Genomic DNA, 21,020 nt, shown 5'->3' on the forward strand with positions numbered 1-21,020 from the left:
AAAAACCCTTTATATTCATTTCATGTGGGTTGGAAACCACAGAAATTAGGCAAAAAAAAAAAAAACCCAGGGGGACAAATACAAACGAACAGCACAGCGTCTCCCCAACAGTTCTCTGCTCTCTGGGCACCAGGAAGGAGCCAGGCCAGCACTGGGCAGTTGCTCAGGACAGCGGGGCCTGGCCACAGGCTGCCCGGCTCAGCTCTCCTCCTCGTCCAGGGACTCCGAGTCCATCCGCAGTCGCTCTCGATCCAGCCACTCCTTCCCGGGCCCATCCAGGTTGGGGCCCTCCCTCACGGTGCTGGGAGAGGATGGTAGGGGCAGGGTGAGCAGGCCACCTGTCTGTCTGTCTCCTCCTACAGAGCTCAACTCGCTCCCCCTGCAGCCCCGCCACACACAGGCACGCACCGTCGTTCCCCACGGTGGACGTCAGGAGGAAGCCACCCCACCCCCCACCCCAAGCCCAGGCTCAGGGCCGCTCTGAGTTCAGAGCTCCCTCCACGGGGCTGGGGGGTCAGCATGTGGGGCAGAAGTCCCCTTGGTCTGGACCCCACTGAGAGTGGCCCAGACACTAGGGTGCCTTCTCCAGAAACGGGCCCTGTGGCCAAGGTGACACTTACTCATTGTGTAACAGGTCTTCGGAGGAGCCACCCCCCAGCCCCTCCTCCGAGTTCTGTACTTGCTCTGGCTCCTTGTCCTCGGCACTTTCTCCCTTCTGGGACGCGGCCTCGCCGTTCACGGGAGCTGCGAGGTCTGTGGGAAAGAGGCTCATGGGTCACGGCAGGGGGCTACCATCGGGGACCCCGCAACCCTGTCTGAAGAGTGTGAGCAACATGCGAACCTCAAAGGCCCTCAACCCCTTTGTGTCTCTGCTTTCTCCGTTCCACTCGAACCACCAGACACACGGGGACAGCAGGCTGCATGGGGGGACAGCAGGCTGCGTGTGGGTCCTTCTCTAGCCAGTCCCTGACCATGCAGCCTGAAGATGCGAGGGGCTGGTCAACTAACGGCCCACAACACCGGGTAAAACCCTGCCACAGCCAGATCCAAGAGACACAGGAAAAACACGGTCTCTGCTGTTCCTGGGCAGCCTCGGCTCTGCTGACTCCCTGTCGATGCCCACCTGGCAGGCTGCTCCAAGCATCTCAGCAGGACCATGTGACCCCTCCGCCCCCGGAAGTTACGCCCTCCTGGCCCAACAGCCACAGCCCTTGCTCCTCTTGGCTCGCCCGTGGCCCTCCCTCCTCCCAGACCTCCATGACCGCCTGCTCCAGTAACACTCGCACACTTGGCAGCACACACATGGCCTCTCAGACTACCTGACTCTGAGGGTGGTGCCTGTGAGCAGCACAGGGGTGTGTGGCCCGGGCGCCGGCCACCTTGTGGACACAGCGAGCCTGCACGGCCAGTGCCAATGGATCTTGTCCCCAGGCAGTCTGGGGGGAGCACCGGCCCATGCTCAGGGCCCTGCTGGCCACCTTGGTCCCTCGAGCTCCTCACCAGTGCTCGCCTCGTCCTCCGCCCTCTCTGTGGGGGCCTCCTCTCCGGCCAGCACTTCCTCGGCCTTCTCAGCCTCGGCCCTCTCCTTCTCTGACCCGGTTTTGGTCGCCTTCTGGATGGCCTCGATCTTTGGTCCCAGGACCCGAGACTTGAGTCGGGTGTAGACCTCCGCCGCCTTCTCCATCACCTCCTTGTTAGCCTTGTAGCGGCGGATCTGGCTCAGCAAGAGGCCTGGCTCAGGAGGTGCAGCCGCCTCACCCCGGTCCCGAGACCCTCCCTCATCACCACCACCCCTGGCGGTGCCTCCCATGAGCACAGCTTCTTCCTCACTGACCACATGCAGCCCAGCTCCCAGAGCAAGCCCATGCCTCCAGCCCCCAGAGCAAGCCCATGCCCCCAGCCCCTTCGATCCCTTGGCCCTGCCATACCTTTTTCAACGTGGCCACGACATCCGTATTCTTCTGAAGGATCTGTGAGGTCACCTGCAGGGTCCCTAGTTCCTCCAAGGCATTCAGACACCTCTTCACATCCTGCAGGTGGAAAGTGCAGTCAGCAGCGTCAGCATCTAGTTGAGGGGGCTCTTGGGGCCCAAGAGGGTGGGGAGGGACACCCTGGGGCTCCCTCTATGGGGAAGGGTCAAGTTACAGGGAGCCGGGGACAGAGGGAAGGACCAGGACTCACGTGGCACCACCTGGTGGAGGTGCAGAGAACTACGCCCAAGAGGCCAGGCTGGCCCTCATCTGGGGGGCACCCACCCCGGGTAGCCTGGTTTTGCCTCAGGGTTCTGAGACCTCTCAGGAAGCTCCAGCAGTCAGAGGATGGGGGACCTAGCCGTGACCTCTGTACCCCAAGGAAGGTCTCACCGGATTGTCAACCTTCAGGGCGAACTTGATCTCGCTGTGTAGTTTCTGTAGCTTCTCCTCCACAGAGGGCTCTGCAGGTAGGAGAGCAGGCAGCGTCGGGCCTGAGAGGAGTCCCCGCTGACAGGAGCCACTTGCTCTTCCAGGGCCGCCCCTTGTCCCTCCCAAAGACCCCAGGCTGCAGCCAGTGCTGAGCAGCCCCTCACCTTTTTTCTTCTCAACCTTCCGGTCTGGTGGGAACCCTTCTGACCGCTTCCGTGTCCGCTCCACCTTCACAGGCCTGTGGAGAGTCAGTCGTGCCCTTAGCGGGCCCCTGATCCATATCCCCACCAGGGACCAGGGGCCTGTGAGGGGACCTGTGGCTGCTGCAGAAGGAAACAGTCAGTAGGCCCCGGAGGCCAGGAGGTGGTGGCTCAGGGCCCACCTGATCCAGTTGAAGGCAGCACCTAAGGGGACCAAAAAGATGCTTAAGGGGACCAAAAAGATAAGTCCTTCCTCTAGGAAGTGGATAACAAATTTTTTTTTTTTAAACAAGCGAATAAGGGTCAGTGGTTAGTTACATAAACCCCAGCGCATGAGTTACTAGAAGTTCTGATCCGATGTTAGGAAATAGCAGCAGACACGTTACTGCAGCTCCAATTCCATGTCCTGCTCGGCGGTCTGGGCCAGGTCATCCTCTGCAGGCTGATCCTGACATTGTGGGGTAGGAGCAGCCTCTCTGGCCCCCACCTATCAGATGCCAGGAGCACCCCAGTGTGACAACCACAGGTGTCCCAGATACAGCTTGGTGCCCCAGGGATAGGGTCACCCAGGGAAAGGCTCCTGCACAACCTGATGGAGTCCTGAGAACCAGATTCTTCAACTGCTTTAGTCTCCAAGACTGACTTTGGACCCCGGGGCCCTCCCCTGAGTTGTGGGGACCCCTGGAGGCCATGGGGGGGTGCAGCATGGGACCAGACCTGGCTCGCGGCTTCTCCTCAGAACGTCCCCTCTTCTCCTTCTGGCTGGGTCTCCTTGCAGGCTCTGTGCTCTGTGGCTGCAGCTTCTTAGCTGATTTCTTCACCTGCGGCAACCAGGGAATGAAAGGGCTGGAGCAGCGGGCAAAGGGGACTCTCCAGACTCCAAGCAGTCCCCTTAGAGACACAACTAACACACCCTGCCAGTACCTCCATCTGGACAGGAGCTGCTAGACCAGGTGGGATGGACCTCATGTCCAGCCCATCCCCCTGCAGCAGCTTCTCAGACCTGAAAGGACTACCCAGCAGTGGGGGGCCCCACTGCATTCTTCTGGCTGGCTGAGAAGGACACTTCCTGTGCCAGGGCACCTGCCCCCCCCCCCCCTCCTTGTGACAAAAAAAGAGTGGTAGAGAGAGGACAGGGCATTGTTCCCCTCCCTGATCCCTACAGAGTGGGCTCCTAGGCTCACACCAAAAGGCAATGGGCCCAGGAGCTCTGATTCCTGGGCTCAGGCTGGCCTGTGAGAGCCATGAAGCGGGGAGCTGACAGTCACAAGAGGCCTCATTGCTCCCTCACTCACCCACAAGCCATTCCCCAACTCGGCGGCCAGAGGGCACCCATGAGCACGCATCCCATCTCTGCTCACAGTCTTCCAGGGCTCCCACATAAACCACCAAGTCCTCCAGAGGGCTACCTGGCCCTGCATGAGCTGTCCCATCCCCTGGCTTCTCTCCCTCGCTCACTCTGCTCCAGACACAGAGGTCTCCTCACTGTCCCTCCAACACACCAGGTACAGTTCTGCCCCACGACCTTTGCATGTACTCTGCCTCTGCCTGAAAGTCCCTCCCACAAGTATGTTCCCAGATCTCTCAGTTCACTCACCTCCTTACTTAATGTCAGCTGCCCACCTGCAGCCCATGAGGTCCATCCTATTTGAGACAGAAGCCCTGTCGCCCCAGTGTCACCCAGCCCGCCCCCCAAGGCACTGGCGGTACCCTCTCCCTCCAGTGTCAGCTCATCAGCAGGGGGCTTCCTGCATTTCTGGGCCGCCTTTGCTGCCCTGTCTCTGGTCCTGGTGCTCAGGACATACACAAACATACCTCTCTGTCCAGCTCGGCCTCGGGCTCCGAGTCGGAGGAGGACTGTGGGCCCCGACTCCGGCCCTTGCGGCCGCGCTTCTTGACTGGCTCGTCGTCGTCCTTGAGCTCCTCGCCGCTGCTGCCCGCACTGCCCCCAGGTGCTGTCTCCCCGCGCTCGCGCTCGCGCCGACGCTCCTTCTCCTCCTTCTCCTGCTCTCTCAGCCGCCGCAGCTCCTCCTCCTGCTCCCGGCGCCGCCTGGCCTCCAGCTCGCGCCGCCGCTCCTCGTCCCGGCGCTTCCACTCGCTGATGCGGTCCACCTCGTCGCTGTCGCTGAGGGCGCAGGCCGGTCAGCACACCATCATTGGGCCTCGAGCCACACGCGCCCGTCGCCTGCGCCCCCTCCCAAGGACCTGCACCCACCTGTCGCTGCTGGAGCTGCTGGGCGGCCGCTCAGGCTTAGGTTTCCGCCCACGTGGCTTAGGCGGAGGTTTCTCGGCTGCAGAAGAAAAGAGGGGTAGTAAGCTTGCCCGCATCATTGGGGGGGGGTTATCTCTTGGAGAGCCTCCCCCAACCCCACTAGACCAGGCCCAGACCCCGCGCAGCACCCCCAATCAACCTACCTGGCTTCCGGCCTCGCGGAGGCTTCTTGACTGACACTTCCGAGTCCGAAGAGGAGGAGGAGGAGGAGGCGGAGGATGACGATGGCGACCTCACCGGGGGCATCGGCTCAGCCTTGGCTGCGTCCGATTCTGCTTTGGAGTCCGAGTCTGATGCAGAGGGCGCCTTCTGGGGGAGGCCGGGCAGGGTGAGAGTAGCTGGGGGGCCCACCCCTCCCCCAAATGGAGACCCTTCCTTCTGACCTGGAACCAGGAAGCCCGGCAGCACGGTTCACCCGGTCAGGGTGTCGACACCCCTCTGGACCACCCCCTCCTCTGTGGGTGCACGAGACACACTGAGACATGCTGACACCCACGGGTACGTGCACACACAGCCCACGCTCACACACAGAGACACACTTGTACACACAACACACTTGTACACGTGCAGACAGGACACATGCTTTCACACACATGTATGCAAATTCTATTGTACATATAAAACACACTCCAACATACACACATGCACATACTATATCCTGTCCACACTCGCACACACACACTGGTACACGTGCACACCTGGACACTGTGCTCATATACACATGCTTGTATACACACAGGTCCTTCCACATGTGAGAACACAAACTGCTACATACACACTCATGCACACACCATACCCATATAAACATATTCAGGTACACACACCACATTCACATGTATGCGCGTGCGTGCACGTGTGCGCACACACACACACACACTCTCTCTCTCTCTCTCTCTCTCTCTCTCTCCTCTCTCCCCCGGGGCCCCTAATAGCATCCTGGCCCCTTTTCGACCCTAGCATCTCGTTTCCGAAACAGGCTTCTAAGTCCCTTTCCAGGGAGCAGGGTAGCCTCCTCCAGGGAGGTGCTCTGTGCACACTGTACTTGGAAGCCACAGAGCGAAGCCAGGAGTGAAAGTGAGGCAGACATCAGTGGGCTCTGGGGTCTCCCTGGGGCTATGGCCTCCCCTCCTCCAAAAACAGACCACCCCTAACAGAGGGCCGTGGATGCTGACCATGGAGAGATGCGCAAGGAACTCCCAGGCCACCATGCGGGAAGGAAACAAAACCAGACCTCTGTACCTTTTTCTTCCGTCCCGGAAGGGGGCCCCGCCGTGGGGCCCGGACAACAGGTTTCTTCTCAGGAGTGAAGTCCTGGGTGGAAAGGAGGGAGGCAGACATGGGTCCCACAGGTAGCAGGCCCACACGCGGCCCCGCCCGAGCATCCCTCCCCTGTGCTCTCCCTCTGGCCAGCTGCTCACCTGGTCACTGGTCTTCTCTGACTCGGAGGAGCTTTCCGAGTTCTCCTCCTCAGATGGAGACATGCTGGCTTGATCCAGTTCGCTGGAGGCCTTTCGAGTTCGTTTTGAGACCGACATCTAAAAGAGGAGCAGCCCAAATGGATCAGCAACTGAGAAAGGCCTTGTGCTTGATGGAGTACCCATAGCCTAGGAAGCTTTGGGAGAGGGAGGAACCCCTTTGAGAATCTGATAAAAACCAGGTATACTGAACCTAGACATGATGCTCAGTGAGAGAAGCCAGTCACAGAGGACAAATACGACCCGATTCCACTCATGAAAAATTCCTAAAGGACTCAAACACATAGAGACCTGGCAAAAAGACACAGACTATCCCCCCTCCCTGCCCCTGCCAACCATGGGGAAAGGAACACCAAAAATGAGCTAGGGTGCTGGGTAACAATGAAAGAGGTTGTCTAAGTGTCTCCCTAGCATGGGGGAAAAAGTAGTGCAATAATGACATTCATTTAATGCAAAGATGAAAGCAAAAAATAAAGCCTGAATACAGATTAACCTACACCTACACCTACAAATACTGATTTCTCTCTAAGGGGTAGGATGGGAGGAGGACATTTGACATATTTCTGTTAAGTCCTCCAACAACTGTAAACAGAAACAACTAAGACTTTTAAAAAACAGTGCCAAGTGGAGAAGTCAAAGGCCCAATACTGTTAACAATATGTTGGTCAGAATTCATCCATATCAGAGATTATTTCTCAACCACTGAAAATTGAACCTTCAAGTAATAGTTAAGGACAAGGAAATGCTTGTCTATTAGGTGGAAAACCCACAAGACACACACTGTGTGCATGATTGCCAGTCTGTGCTACACACACACACACACACACACACACACACACACACACACACACACATACACACACACACACACACACACACTCTTGATCGCACTCGAGAGCTCACAGAAACACAGCAGAATGCTTCCAGTCCTTTGGCACAAAAAGCCCCTCAGAGAATTTGGGCGTTTTTCACTCACTGCTTTATGCTTTTCATACCTTTTAATTTATCTACAATGATCATGGCTTACTGTTATAATTGGAACCAAATATTATTTTTAAAAATCATAAAAAAGGGCCTTCCCTGGCGGTCCAGTGGTTAAGACTCTGCACTTCCACTGCAGGGGGGCATGGGTTAGATCCCTGGTTGCAGAACTAAGATCCCACATGCTGTGTGGCAAAGGCAGTAAATAAATAAAAGAACGCCTCACTCCATCAAAAGAATTTTCTGCTAGATCCTAGTTCTTTCACTCTGCACCCGAATATTCAGAAGCAGTCACAAGGCGGAGGAAGGGGTGGGGAGGAAGCAGGAAAGAGAATACATCCAGAAGAATTTAAAACTCACATCCATGCAAAAACTTGTACATGAATGAATGTTCACAGCTGTGGTATCTGTGATGGTCCCCCAGTGGAAACATCCCAAATGGCCAGAAACGGATGATGGATAAACAAATGTGGTCCCTCCACATCCGGGAGCATCTCTCAGCCACGCAAAGGAGAGAAGCCCTGACATTCGTTACCATGGATGGACTCTTAGAACACGATGCTCAGTGAGAGAAGCAGACACAGGACACACAGGGTGTGATTCCACTGATGGAAACGTCCAGAACAGGCCAATCCACAGACAGACAGAGTGGGGCTGCGGTTACTAGGGGCTGTGGGTAGAGATATGTGGGGACTGCCAAAGGGGATGGGGTTTCTTTTGGGGGTGATGCAAAGTTCTGGAACTGACAGAGATGACGCTGGCACAACTTTGTGAATGTACTAAAAATCACAAGAAGGAAAGGCCAAGGAGGGAGAACAGGCGGCCAGATGGGGCCTCTGAGGAAGAGGAAGGGCCTCAGCCCCCACAGGCAGGCGTGCCCGCCCTGTCCCTACCTTCAAGGCCACAGCCTTCCGCTTGAGGCCGCTGTTGTCGCTGCTCTTGTCAGAGTCAGAGTCGCTCTCCATCCTGTCACTGGTGGCTGCGGCGGTCACAGCTGTGACAGCCATGACCCCCCGGTCCTCGTCATCCTCACTGCCACCTGCTCGGTCCGCTTCAGCGGCCTCGCTGTCGGAGGAGCTCACCGGCTGGGGGGTGGGGGACAGAGACAGCAGGTCACTACAGAGCTTGTCGCACGGACCGCACCCACCAGCTGGGTCTCCAATGTCAGGGTCCAGCTTGTTTGCTCTCCAAACGGGGGAACTGAGGCCCAGAGAGCTCCGAGGGCTGAGGCAGAGGGCGAGATGGACCCGACAGTGCTGGGCACTGCGGGATCTGAGGGCAAACCCTGGGCCAGTGACTTACGCCTCTGGGCCTCAGTTCCCGCATCTGAGCCGTGGGGACACGAGTGCTTTGGTTTCACAGGGCTGTGGTAGGGTGAGACAGCGGTGTACTTAGGACCATACCCAGACTGGTAGGAGGTCCATGGAGGTTTGACTTCTGTAAAAAGTATTATTATTCCAAGTACTGATGAGGAGGAAACCAACCTAGGACAGGACCTCTGAGCATGAACTTCAAGGCACTTCTATTTCTGTTTTACCCCAAACATCAGCTCAGGCAGTAACAGCCATGGAAACAGCAAACAGAGTCAGCACTGCCCCCATGCTCACTGAGCGCTGGGCTTGTCTGGGAGCAGAGCCCAGGTGCCAGGCACCAGGCCAGGTGGATGGTACCACCCAGAGGAGAACAGGGTGTGGGCCCTGCCCCCGGGGAGCTTACAGTCTGGTGGGAGACCAGCCATGGCCATTTCAAGAGACCCTTTCAAACACTGCTGGTGGGAATGTAAACTGGTGCAGCCCACTATGGGAAACAGTATGGAGAATCTTCAAAAAAACTAAAAATAGAGTTGCCATATGATCTAGCAATCCCACTCCTGGGCTTCTATCAAGAGGAAACTGTAATTAGAAATTATACATGTGCCCCAATGTTCACTGCAGCACTATTTACAATAATAGTCAAGACATGGAAAACAACCTGTCCATTGATGGATGAATGGATGATGATGTGGCATATATATACAAAGGAATACTACTTAACCGTAAAGAAGAATGAAATAATGCTATCTGCAGCAACATGGATAAACCTAAAGATGATCATACTAAGTGAAGCAAGTCAGGAAGAAAAAGAAAAGTACTATATGATATTGTTTATATGTGAAATCTACAAAATGGTGCAAAGTAACTTATTTATAAAAGAGAAATATAATCACAGATGTTAAAAATGAACTTATGATAACCATGAGGAAAGGGGAAGAGGAGGGATAAATTGGAAGATTGTGACTGACATATACACACTACTACATATAAAAGAGGCAACTAACCTACTGCATAGCACAGGGAACTCTACATAACACTCTATAATGACTTACACGGAAAAAGAATCTAAAATAGATACATGCATATGTATAACTGATTCACTTTTCTGTATGCCTGAAACTAACACAACATTGTGAATCAAATATACTCCAATAAAAACTTTTTTAAAATAATAAAATATGACATAAATGAACATACCTATGAAAGAGAAACAGACTCACAGACATAAAGAACAGGCTTGTGTTTGTCCAGGGGTGGGGGGATGAGGAGGATTGGGAGGTTGGGATTAACAGATGCAAACTACTATACATAGAATGGATTAATAACAAGGTCCTACTGGACTTCCCTGGCGATCCAGTGGTTAGGACTCCATGCTTCCCCTGCAGGGGTCATAGGTTCAATCCCCAGTCAGGGATCTAAGATCCCACATGCCTCAAAGAACAAACGAAACAGCATATGAACAACAATAATGTCCTACTGTATAGCACAGACATGAATGAAGCTCTCCTTAGGAACCAAAGAGGTGGGTGTGGCTGGGATGCAGGGCAGAGAAGAAAGTGGCAGGAGAAGGCACTTCCCTGGTGCTCCAATGGCTAAGACTCCGAGCTCCCAATGCAGGGGGCCCAGGCTCGATCCCTGGTCAGGGAACTGGACCTCATATGCAACAACTAAAGATCCCACGTGCCAAAATGCAGATTGAAGATCCCATGTGCGGCAACTAAGACCCAATGCAGCCAAATAAATATTATTAAAAAAAGAACATTGGGGGAAAAAACTAAAAAAGTCACATTTCCTTGGTGTGATTACAGTCAGGGGTCACTCTAGTTGAGAAAAAAGCAAGGAGGAGTGAAAGAGTATGAGGGTGTGTGTGTGTGGCAGGGGCTCCAGGGTGATGGGAAACACCATAGAAGCTAGGAATTGGGAGCCAGAAGCAGTTAGGGTGTGCAGCCGGGTGGCCAGAGGGGAGGGCCCAGGTCAGGGCTAAACAGAGGCTGGTCAGTCTCTGGGCCTGCCTGTCTTGCCAGGACCCCACCCGTCCTGCACTGGCCAGAAAAGCATTTCAGCCTAGGAGACGTGAGGCCTGGGTTTGAGTCCCAGTGCAGCACGAACCAGCTAGTGGGACGGGTCCCTTCACCTCCTCTTCCGCCAGGTCACAAAGAGGTATCAATAGGGACCCTAGGTCAGTGGTTCTCAGCCAGGGGTGATTCTGCCCTCCGGGGGGCATCCAGCAATGTCTAAAGACATTTGGATTATCAAGATGGTGGTGGTGGTGGTGGGGGGGGTCCTGGCATCAAGTGGGTGGAACCAGAGATGCTGCTCCATAGCCCACAGTGCCCAGGATGCCCCACAGAGTGACCAGCCGCAAAAGTGTAAAAGCCCTTGGTCTAGGTCTCAGGCCTCACATTCTAGCTAGGTTCCTTTGGGCAATCCAGTGAATGCTCTGGGCTTCAGTGTGCTCAGCTGTAAAGTGGGGAAGAGGCTGCCAACCTCCCACCCTCACAGCCCATCTCAGCTGGGACACAGCTAGAACCACTCTGAGACTCCATTTCCCACTTCCTGGTTTGGTGGGGGGACTTGGGAACAGGTCTGGCCGCACACTCCTGGTGGGAGCACATCGAGTAAAGGCTGTCGAAAAGAATGAAGCTGTTCTCTGCACGACAAGGGGGACCAGTTGTGGGGAAGAAAGCCAAGTGGAGCTTTAGGGTTTCCAAAAAGCCAGCTATGCAGGGTGCTATGTGAACACAGAATTTTGGAAGGAAACACAAGGATCTGGAGGCTGGGGCTACCTTAAGAAGAAAGGGAGACAGAGCGACTGCCCTTTTGTACTTTTCAGTCTTGTACAGGAGTCTGTACTCCCATCTGAAGCATAAAAATAAACTAAAAACGTATAGGATGAAAAGACAAGACTGCTGGGGCACCCTCAAAAAGCAGCACTTCCCGACGACTGCTGTGGATGGGCCCCAGAAGTGCCAATGAGGGAGATGAAATGCCTCGAGGTGTCCAGGCCTCAGCCCTAAACCACCTCACCTAAACCTCTCGGGCTGGGGCCCTGGGATCTGCATTTTGAAACCAGTGTTCGCTTTGGAAGCACTGACAGGTCTGGGAACCAGAGAGCAGTAATACATTACAGCAACTTCTCAACTTGGGGAGTCTATGCGGGGATGACTGAATATCAGGGCCACACTGTTTTCGAGTTTCATTTCCTCGAGGGCAGGCATCTATCTATTCTGTACTTCACAGGCTGAGGGTGTGTAATAAATACTAAACGGTGCGATGATTCACCAGGAGGCAAGAAGTTTAAGACAAGACTAACTAGAACTTGGGTTGGGGCCAAAAAAGGATCTCATCAACTACTTTAAAGGATGTCCGATCCCTTTACCCATGAGGGAACGTGCAAAGCCCGGAGAAAGGCTGGCACCAACACAAGGGGAACATCCATCTCCCAGAATCTTCGCAGGAGGTGCAAGTAAGACAGCACACACATGCAGGAAGGGTGGGCCTGACAAAGCTTCAGCAGAGGAGAAATCCACAGAATGGACTCCTGGGTTCTGGACAGTGCGCTCCCAGAAGACAAGAGGTGCGTCGGTTTCACCTGGGATTCCTGATCCCCAGCCTAGTCTGTGGCCCTCACACCCCAGGGGTCTGTCTATACAGGAGGGTGGGCCAGGTCGGTGGGTGGACAGAGCCACAGGAGAGGTGTATGAAGACCATCTCAAGACCCTGAGCTCTCAAGCAGGACCAAATGCTGCAGAGCTACACAGTCCTTCATTCACACAAACCAGACAGATCCTCTGACTCCCATTTCCCTGCCCACAGACCACACCGGATGTCCATTTCTTCCCTAACAGCTGAGCTCTGAGCCCTGCAGTCAATTTGCTTAGTCTCTTGGCCAACCTGGAGCCCACACCTCCTGAGGCCAGGCCACCCCGTCACCCTCTCTGCATCTCACCCCCAAACACCCAGAGTGAGGCACCCATCCCCCACTTCGCCCTCAGCTTCCCGTGACCTTTTTTTTGACTTTTTTTTTTTTTAAACAAATTTAACTTCAGCTTCTCTAAATTCCCCTTTCCCCCTGAATGTTCAGAAGGTAATTTGGCACTTAGATGTTGTCTCTGTGACTGTTAGGGTTTCTTTCCCACCTCAGCAAGAGTTCTCATTACACCCTTTTCCCGTGTCTGAAAACCTGGCAGTAAGGGGGGAAGGAAAGGGTGTTATTGAAAGAAAAATATGTTTTTCCTTAGAAAACAAAAGGTTTCTTAGCTCTCACAACACTGCTATACATTCAGGTTAATTCTAGAGCTGTGGGTCTGGGGGGAAGCGGGGCGGGACCCTGCACCCCTCCACCTGACTCAGGGGACAGTTGGCAATGCATGCAGATATGTTTAGTTGGCACAACTGGGTAAAGGAGAAGCTACCAGCATCAAGGGGGTAAGGGGCTGTGGGGCTGTGGATGCTTCCCCCTCCCCCATGGTACCCAGGACAGCCCCCTACAGAAAGCGACTGGGCCCCCAAATGTCAGCGGTGCCCAGTTGGAGGAGCCCTGGCCCAGCGGCCGCTCCTTTTTCATGGGACAAGCTAAGACCACCTCCGGTCCCTGGTACGTGAGTGCCCGCTGCCCTCCCCAGCACGGACTCACCAGAGGCGCGCTAAGACCACCTCTCTTCCCTGGTGCACCTGTGCCCGCCCCCACCCCAACTCACCAGAGGTGCGCTAAGACCACCTCCGGTTCCGGGTGTGCGCGCGTGCCCACCACTTCTCCAGCCAAGGACTTACCAGAGGCGCGCTGTAGCTGGCGTGGGGGTTGTTCTGGATCTCCCACAGGCCCTCATTGAAGCCTTTCCTCTTGTTGGGCTTCCCGTACTTGTCTTTACACTTGTCGTAGGGGAACAGGTCCTTGGGTCCCAGGAAGGCTCTGGAGAAAGGAAACGCAGGGCCGGGCCCTGTGAGCCAGGCCACCCTGGAAGCACCAGGTGGCAAGAAGCCGCCCCCAGCGGGGGACACTTACGTTTCGTGTGTACCAAAGAAGAAAATGGGGTACTTGTTGGGCGGGGGCTTCACGGCACCGTCGGCGATGTCATCGATCTGTAGGAAGAGACCAGTGAGGGGCCGGCTAGGGGGTGGGGAGCAGCTTCACCCAGTGACCCAGGAAACCCCTAAGAAATCGGCTGTAACTTGGAGGAAAGCATGCTGGGGGGAAGGGGCTCTTTCAGGGAGGAAGACGCATCACCTTCTAATTAGGCCTCTGCCTTCTTCTGAGCAGCGCTTCCGCCCCCCCCACCCCCCTTCCCCAAGGTAGGTGTTTCACCTGGGCAAAGCCAATAGCTCTAAGCAGCCAGGGGGTGGGGCCAAGCCCAGCTTCTGTGAACTCCCAGGACCCTCCCACGGGACCCCCCTCCCGCAAAGAGGCGATCGGTTATCCGGCTCCCAGAGGCTGCAGCTGGCAGCTCCTAGGAGGCAGAGGGTGGGGGGTGGGCTGCAGGAGACAGGCCCCGAGCATCCAGGAAGTCCCACCCTCTCCCTGCAGGCCCATGGGCTCCAGCAGTTGTCAGTCATCTCCCCACAGGAGGCTAGCAGCCCCTTCCCTTCCAATCAGGTGCTTGGAAGCTCTCCGGGCTTGGAGAGCCACCTTGGGGGCGGGGGAGCGAGGTGGGGGGGGGGGGGGGAAGCGGTGGCGGGCGGGCAGAGGAGAGGGAGAAGCTGGTACTCTGGGAAGAAGGGAAGTGCCCATAAAGTTTCATCACTCTGGTGCCTCCAAGAAAGTAAGCCCGAGCAAATCAGGTTAGAATGGGTTCTCTGGTCCCCATTAATTCCTTCCTGTCCTCTTCACAGCCTGGGGGCAGTTGGAACCTTCCCTGTCCTCTACCCCAAATATCATTCCTCAGTTCTCTGGGCCACTCTTCAAAGTCCTTAGGGCCCAGATGTCCATCGCAAGCATCACAAACTGCATCACCCTGAAGACCAGCTGGTCAGGCCTTCCAGGCCTGCTTCTGCTCTGACCTCACCCAGGACCTGCCTCTGAGCCTGAAGCCCAGATATCCCAGCAGCATCACCACCAGCTTTGGACCACTCTCAGCGCTGCCTGGTTAGTGGTCCTTGAGCCTACTCTTGGCATCTCATGGTGGCCTCTGTGCAACCAAACACCCAGCCCTGGGCAATGCCCTTCTGCTTACTTCCACCCAGAGGCAGGCAGGGTTTGGCAGGGAGCAAGGCTGGAATCTCCAGGCATCCCAGAGTACCTCTCAGGCCACTCCTGAACTCTTTCTGTTCCTGACGAACCTTCAACTTCATCCTTCACCTGTCTCCCCCTCCAAACTCCTTCAGTCCTACGGTGCACATTCCACCAACCCCGGTCCTGGGGTGACTTTGACTCGGGGATGACAACAACCTCTTGGGCCCCTCCTCCACACCCGCCTGCCCCACAAACAGTGCCTGAAACTTCACTCTGGAAATCTGGGACTCCTGCTTATGACTCCATCAGACCTGGACCCTTCGAATCATCTCTGGATCCCAGCTTCCTCCAAACGGGATCCTCAGAGTCCTCTCGGCCCAACCCCCTTCTCTAGCACTCTCTTTCCATCCTGAGTACCAGTGGCTGGTCTCTGATTCAGGCCTCTCTCCATCCCAAGCCCTCCTCCCCACGCCCTACCCGCCACTCCATGCCCCAACCAGACTCCTCCACCAGAGTCTGGCAGGGGTGTCCTCCCAGGGCACAAATGCCGAGGGTCCCCCAAACAAGTCTAACTCCAATCTCTGGTCTCTGATGCCTCATATTTTCAAACCAAGTTCCCCCACAGCTCCAGCAACCTTGAAAACACAGCCCCCAGCCCTAGTTCCAAGCACTAGCCCTCCTGAGCACGTCTCAACCTTGACCTTCAACTCTTCTCCCTTACTGGAACCCTTATCCCTAGACCCCTTCACACGTTTCTCCAGGACCGCCCTCAGAACTTGGCTTCTTGTTGTCCCCTCAAAGATATCCTTCTACCTGGGGCACCTCCTTCCCTTAGTTTGGGCCCTCTCCTCAAATCCCAAATTCCTCAGCTCCCTTCACCACCTTCAAACTTGAACCCCGGTCCGTCAAGCCCCAGGTCTCTCAGCAACTATGTCCCTAGGCTCAGGGCACCCCAACAGCGAGTACCCCAGGCTCAGGGCACCCCACATCCCCGGAGCTAGGGTTCCTCAGGGCCAAGTTCCCCCCCACAGCCCAAGCGGGCGAATTCTTCAAGTCCAGGACGCTCACACCTCCGAGTTTAGGTTCGCCCACAACCACTGCGCGAGGGTCCTACAGGCTGGGGACCCCCGCACCTCGAGGCAAACGGGTCCCCCAGGCCCAGGTTCCCCCAAACTCCGAGCGCGCGGGTTCCTCAGGCCCAAAGCCCCCCAGACTTCCAGTGTGCAAGTCTTTCAGGCCGTGTCCCCTACTGCCCCACCCCCCACCCCCTCACTCTCCGTCGCCTGGCCCATATCCCTCGCGGCCTCACCCGGGCCGGCCAGTGCGGGTAGCCCTTCATCTTGGCGAATACCAAGTCCCCGGGCTTGAAGGCGTGCGGCATGGTGGCGGCGGGAGGCCCAGGCCGCGAAAAGCGGCGGCGGCAGCGGCAGCGGCTGCGGCGGAGGCGGCGGCAGCGGGAGGCAAAGCCGGGGGCGGGAGCAGGGCGTCGAGGGGGCGGGGGCGGTGGCCGGGGTAGCGGGTCAGAGCGTGTTTATTGGCCTGCGCCCCGCAGGAAGTCCCGCCTTCCAATCGTCACGGGTGGGCGACGACGTCGCTCAGAACCACGTGCGGGGATAGAGGCACAAGGAGACCAATGAGAAGAGGGGTTGGAGCAGAGCAAGTTAACGGGATTGGATAACGGGTAAATCCAAGGGGGCGTGACCAAGAGGCCTAATGGGTGGGGAAGGAGGTTATGGGAGGTGAAAGAGGAAAGGTGGGTGGAGGGAAACAGAGGCCCTCAAAGAGTGAAGAAGCGGGCAGCCAGGGTAGAGGGGCGGGCCATATACCGCCATGGGAGGCGGGGCCTTAAGTAGGAAGCATGCCATTGGATAGTACAGGAAAGAAGGCCCAATAACTGTAGGGGGCGCGTCATTGAGAGCCTCCCCCGCCTCTGAGGAGGGGCAGAATATGGAGTTAAAGGCCATTGGGTACCACAGGAAAAGCGGCTCAAGGTAGAGAGCGCGCATTGGCTATCACAGGAGGAAGGGCTTAAGCGGTGGTCTGCCATTGGATATTGTAAGAGACAAGGTTCAACTCAAAATAGGGATGCGCCGTTGCCTGTTGGGAGGGCGGGGCTTAGGTGTAGGGGCGGGCCATGTAGAGATTTGAGGATAACCAGCCAAAAAGTGCACAAAACATTATTTCTTCACTCGCGACGAGTTTGTTGAGCACCATGATGCAGAGCCACAAAACACCCAAAATACATGTTAATTCAGTTGAGAAAATTGTATTGAGCACTGCCTGGGCGAGTTACCTAACCTCCGTTGTCTCAGTCTCCCCACCTGTAAAACTCATAATGGTACCCATCTCATGGTGGAGTAAAGTTTAAACGGACATCACCACCCCTATACTCTGCCAGACAGTAGCAAATACTGGAAGCTCTGAGGTGCTGTCCCCCTCGCTCTTGAAGTATTCGAGTTTTAGCATGTAAAAGAAATATCAATTTCTTTATAATTCGGACCCAAGGAAGGGACTAGGGGTAAGATAGGGCGCTCAAGAAAGAGCTAAATAGGACTTCCCTGGTGGTAACAGTGGGTAAGAATCCGCCTAACAATGCAGGAGACACTGGTTAGATCCCTGGTCCTCAAGGAAGAACAGCGCCCCCTCATCCCTGCCCCCCCCCCCAGAAAACCCTAGCGCAGCAACCAAGACCCAGTGCTACCATAAATAAATTAATTTTAAAAAAGAAGAAAGAGATGAATAATCAAGGTCCTAATGTACAGCATAGGGAACTGTATTCAATAACCTGTGATAAACCATAATGGAAAAGATACGTGTAAATGAATCATTTTGCTGTAAAGAGGGAATTAACACAACATTGTAAAACAACTATATTCCAATTTTTAAAAAAAAAAGAGCTGAGTAATGGCGGAGAATTCGTCTATCCTGGGGGAACAGAAGAATTTGCGGTAGAAGATAGTTTGACCAGAGAGATAAAAGATGACTAGACATAGGTCCATATAGTAAGGTGGGAGCTAGAAGGGACATTTGAGGTAGAAGAGACAGCAAAAGGGTCCATTGAGGACCTGTCTTGTGCCTTGTGAATATCAATGACACGCTTGAGTTTTATTTTAACTTCTTGGGGAAAAAAATTGGAGGGATTTGAGCACAGGGTATGAAGATAATATTTTAATCTCAAGAAACATCCTTGTGCACATGAAATATATCTCAAAAGGGCAGGTTTTTTTTTTTTTATGAAGTTTAATATGAAAAGTTAAAATGAACGAAGTTTGATATGAACCAGCAATTCCAATTTTATGTATCTACCCAAAAGAAATGAAAACAAACACCCATGCCAAAATTTACACAACTATAGTCACAACAGCGTTATTCACAAAAACAAAAAAAGGGAAATAATGCACATGTCTGTCAACAGGTAAACAGATAAATCAAATGAGCCCTATTCTGATGAATTTTATTGCTGACCCTCCAGCAAGAAAATGAAACCCAGGACTGATATACACTACAACAGGGATTAACCTCAAAAATATACTCAGTGGAAAAAAAAATAGACATCAGGTCACATACTCTATGATTCCTATGTCATATGATAATGTCCAAAAAAGGCAAAATTTTCCAGACAGAAAGTAGATCGGTATTTGCCTCAAGCTGAGGGTGGGGATACAGAGTGACTGTAAAGGAGTATGAAGTTTCTTTCTAGGGTGATGGAAATGTTTCAAGACTAGTTTCTGGTAGTCATCCTTCTTGTTTAGTTATTGTCGTGTCTGACTATTTTTCGAACCCATGGACTCTACAGGGTGCCAGTCTCATCTGTCCATGGGATTTTCCAGGCAAGAAAACTGGAATGGATTGCCATTTCCTTCTCCAATGGTCCAAGAGCTCTGTAAATATAAAATATACAATAAAATTCACTGGACTATACACTTTAAAAAGGGTGAACTCTAGGGAATTTCCTGGTGGTCCAGTGGTTAGTACTCAGCAATTCCACTGCAAAGGAATGGGTTCAATATCTGGTTGGGGAACTGAGATCCCGCATGCAGCACAGTACAGCCAGGAAAATGAAGAAAGAAAAAGATGAATTTTAGGGTGTGTAAATGATATATTAATAAAGACATTTTAAAAGAAAAAGTTCTGTAGGATGCTATATGAAGAAAGGCTGTGGGTAAAATTGACAGATAAAATTCAGGAAGCCTGGGTCTTCCTTCCTTAGTGGTCCAGTGGATAAGAATCCACCTGCCAATGCAGAAGACATGGGTTCCATCACTAGTCCAAGAAGATCCCAAATGCCAAGGAGCAACAAAGCTCATGCACTCAAATATTGAGCCACCGCTGTAAGAGCCCATGCTTGGCAACAAGAGAAGTCATCTTCTCAGTGAGAAACCCACACACCTCAATGAAGACTCAGCACAGCCAAAAATAAGTAAATAAATCTCTTTTCAAAAAAATTCAGGATGCCTAGTTAAATATGAATTGTAGACATACAACAAGTACTTTTTTAGTATAAGTATGTTCCGTGCAATATTCGTGACATTAGCTATACTAAAAAGGTATTTACTGGGTTGGCCAAAAAGTTCATTTGAGTTTTCTGTAAAATGTTACGAAAAACCCCAACAAACATTTTGGCCAACCCACTGTTGGGAAAGATTGAGGGCAGAAAGAGAAAGGGGCAGCAGAGGATTAGATGGTTGGATGGCATCACTGACTCAGCGGACATGAGTTTGAGCAAATTCTGGGTGATAGTGAAGGACAGCGAAGCCTGGCGTGCTGCAGTCCATAGGATCTCAAAGAGAGGGATGCAACTGAAGGACTGAATAACAACAATGTTGCACATTCTACACCATGGATGAACCCTGAGAACACTGTGCTCAGTGAATAAATCTAGTCTAAAAGGACAAACACTGTCTGATTCCAAGGTTGGTCCCTAGAGGAGTCACATCCACAGAGACAGGAAGTAGATGGTGGGGCCAGGGCCTGTGGAAAGAGGAAGGGGAGTCAGTGTTTCATGAGGACAAGAGTTTCAGTTTGGGAAGATGAGAAAGTTCTGGAGATGATGGTGGGGGTAGTTACACAGCAATGTGAATGTGCTTAATGTCACTGAGCTGTATACTTAAAAATGGTTAAGATGGTGACTGTGTCATAAATATTTTACACCAATAAGATAATTAATAATGAATATATATCATCAAATAACAATATCTAACACATAGTTTATATCATCCAATAAAAATATCTGACACATATTTCTTTTTGAAATGGTTAAGACTATACCTTCTGTTTGTTTGTTTTGGTCATGCCAGTGGGCAAGTGGGATCTTAGTTACTGGATCAGGGATCAAATGTGGGCCCCAGCAGTGAAAGTGATGAGTCCTAACCGTTGCAACACCAGGTATTCCCAGGAATTCCCTATAAATTTAAAGTATGTATGCATGTGTGTGCTCAGTCATGTCCAACTCTTTAACCCCATGGACCACAGCCCATCAGGCTCCCCTGTCCATAGGATTTCCCAGGCAAGAATACTGGAGTGGATTGCCATTCTCTCCTCCAGGAAATTATGCATATAAAACAGTAAAGTATTTGTATCTGAAATTCAGATCCTATTGGGCATTCCATATTTTTATTTGCTCAATCTGGGCATCCTCATATAGGGAAGAAGTTGCACAATAAATGAAGGACTTGGTACAGAGAGGTCTGGCCTAGGCCAGAGTACAGATGGGGATACTGAGGCCCAGAAAAGGGCATACCTGGCCTGAGGGCTAACATCCAGTCTGTCTAAGGACAAGAATGCCGCTTCTCTGGGTCCCCACCGCCAAGGCCCTCCTGATTCAGTGCAAACTTCTCCCCCAGACCTTGAGCCAGTGCAGAAAACCCAGAGCTTCCCGCACAGACCTGACAGAGCTATGTTGTTGTTTAGTCGCTCAGTCGTGTCCAACTCTTTTGCAAGCCCGTGGACTGTAGCCCACCAGGCTCCTCTGTTCATGGGACTCTCCAGGTAAGAATACTGGAGTGGGTTACCATTCCCTTCTCCAGGGGATCTTCCCGACCCATGAACTGAACCTGGGTCTCCTGCATTAGCTGGTGGATTCTTTACTGATGAGCCACCTGAGAACAACTGGAAAAAAGTACCAGGCTCTGCTGGGGGCAGAGTACCCAAGAGGGTTGGGAGAGCCCCAGAGTGGCTGGCTGAGAAGGGAGAGGATCTACACCTTCCC

The 21,020-nt window shown here is 53.3% G+C and overlaps 1 protein-coding gene across 1 annotated transcript; it reads right to left on the reverse strand.

Annotated features, from left to right (window-relative positions):
• Window positions 1-37: 37 nt before the first annotated feature.
• Window positions 38-16,295, reverse strand: HDGFL2 (HDGF like 2). The gene is made up of 16 exons (XM_065918015.1): window positions 16,122-16,295; window positions 13,649-13,725; window positions 13,417-13,555; window positions 8,224-8,415; window positions 6,293-6,409; window positions 6,114-6,185; window positions 5,018-5,183; window positions 4,818-4,893; window positions 4,418-4,727; window positions 3,320-3,423; window positions 2,567-2,640; window positions 2,364-2,434; window positions 1,929-2,030; window positions 1,501-1,714; window positions 621-753; window positions 38-301 (listed from the first exon to the last, which is right to left on the reverse strand). Exons 1-16 carry the CDS (start codon window positions 16,191-16,193, stop codon window positions 199-201), a joined length of 2,022 nt encoding a protein of 673 aa, XP_065774087.1. The 5' UTR covers window positions 16,194-16,295; the 3' UTR covers window positions 38-198.
• Between the last annotated feature and the right edge of the window lie 4,725 nt (window positions 16,296-21,020).

This window comes from Muntiacus reevesi, chromosome 1 (genome assembly GCF_963930625.1).
Source record: "Muntiacus reevesi chromosome 1, mMunRee1.1, whole genome shotgun sequence".
NCBI classification, from domain to species: Eukaryota; Metazoa; Chordata; class Mammalia; order Artiodactyla; family Cervidae; genus Muntiacus; species Muntiacus reevesi.

Coding starts and splice junctions, on each gene's coding strand:
- HDGFL2 (XM_065918015.1), bottom strand. CDS start 16,193: ATGCCGCACGCCTTCAAGCCCGGGGACTTGGTATTCGCCAAGATGAAG. Junction 13,556..13,648: donor TTCTTTGGTACACACGAAAC/GTAAGTGTCCCC, acceptor TCCTTTCTCCAG/AGCCTTCCTGGGACCCAAGG. Junction 4,894..5,017: donor TCCGCGAGGCCGGAAGCCAG/GTAGGTTGATTG, acceptor TTTCTTCTGCAG/CCGAGAAACCTCCGCCTAAG.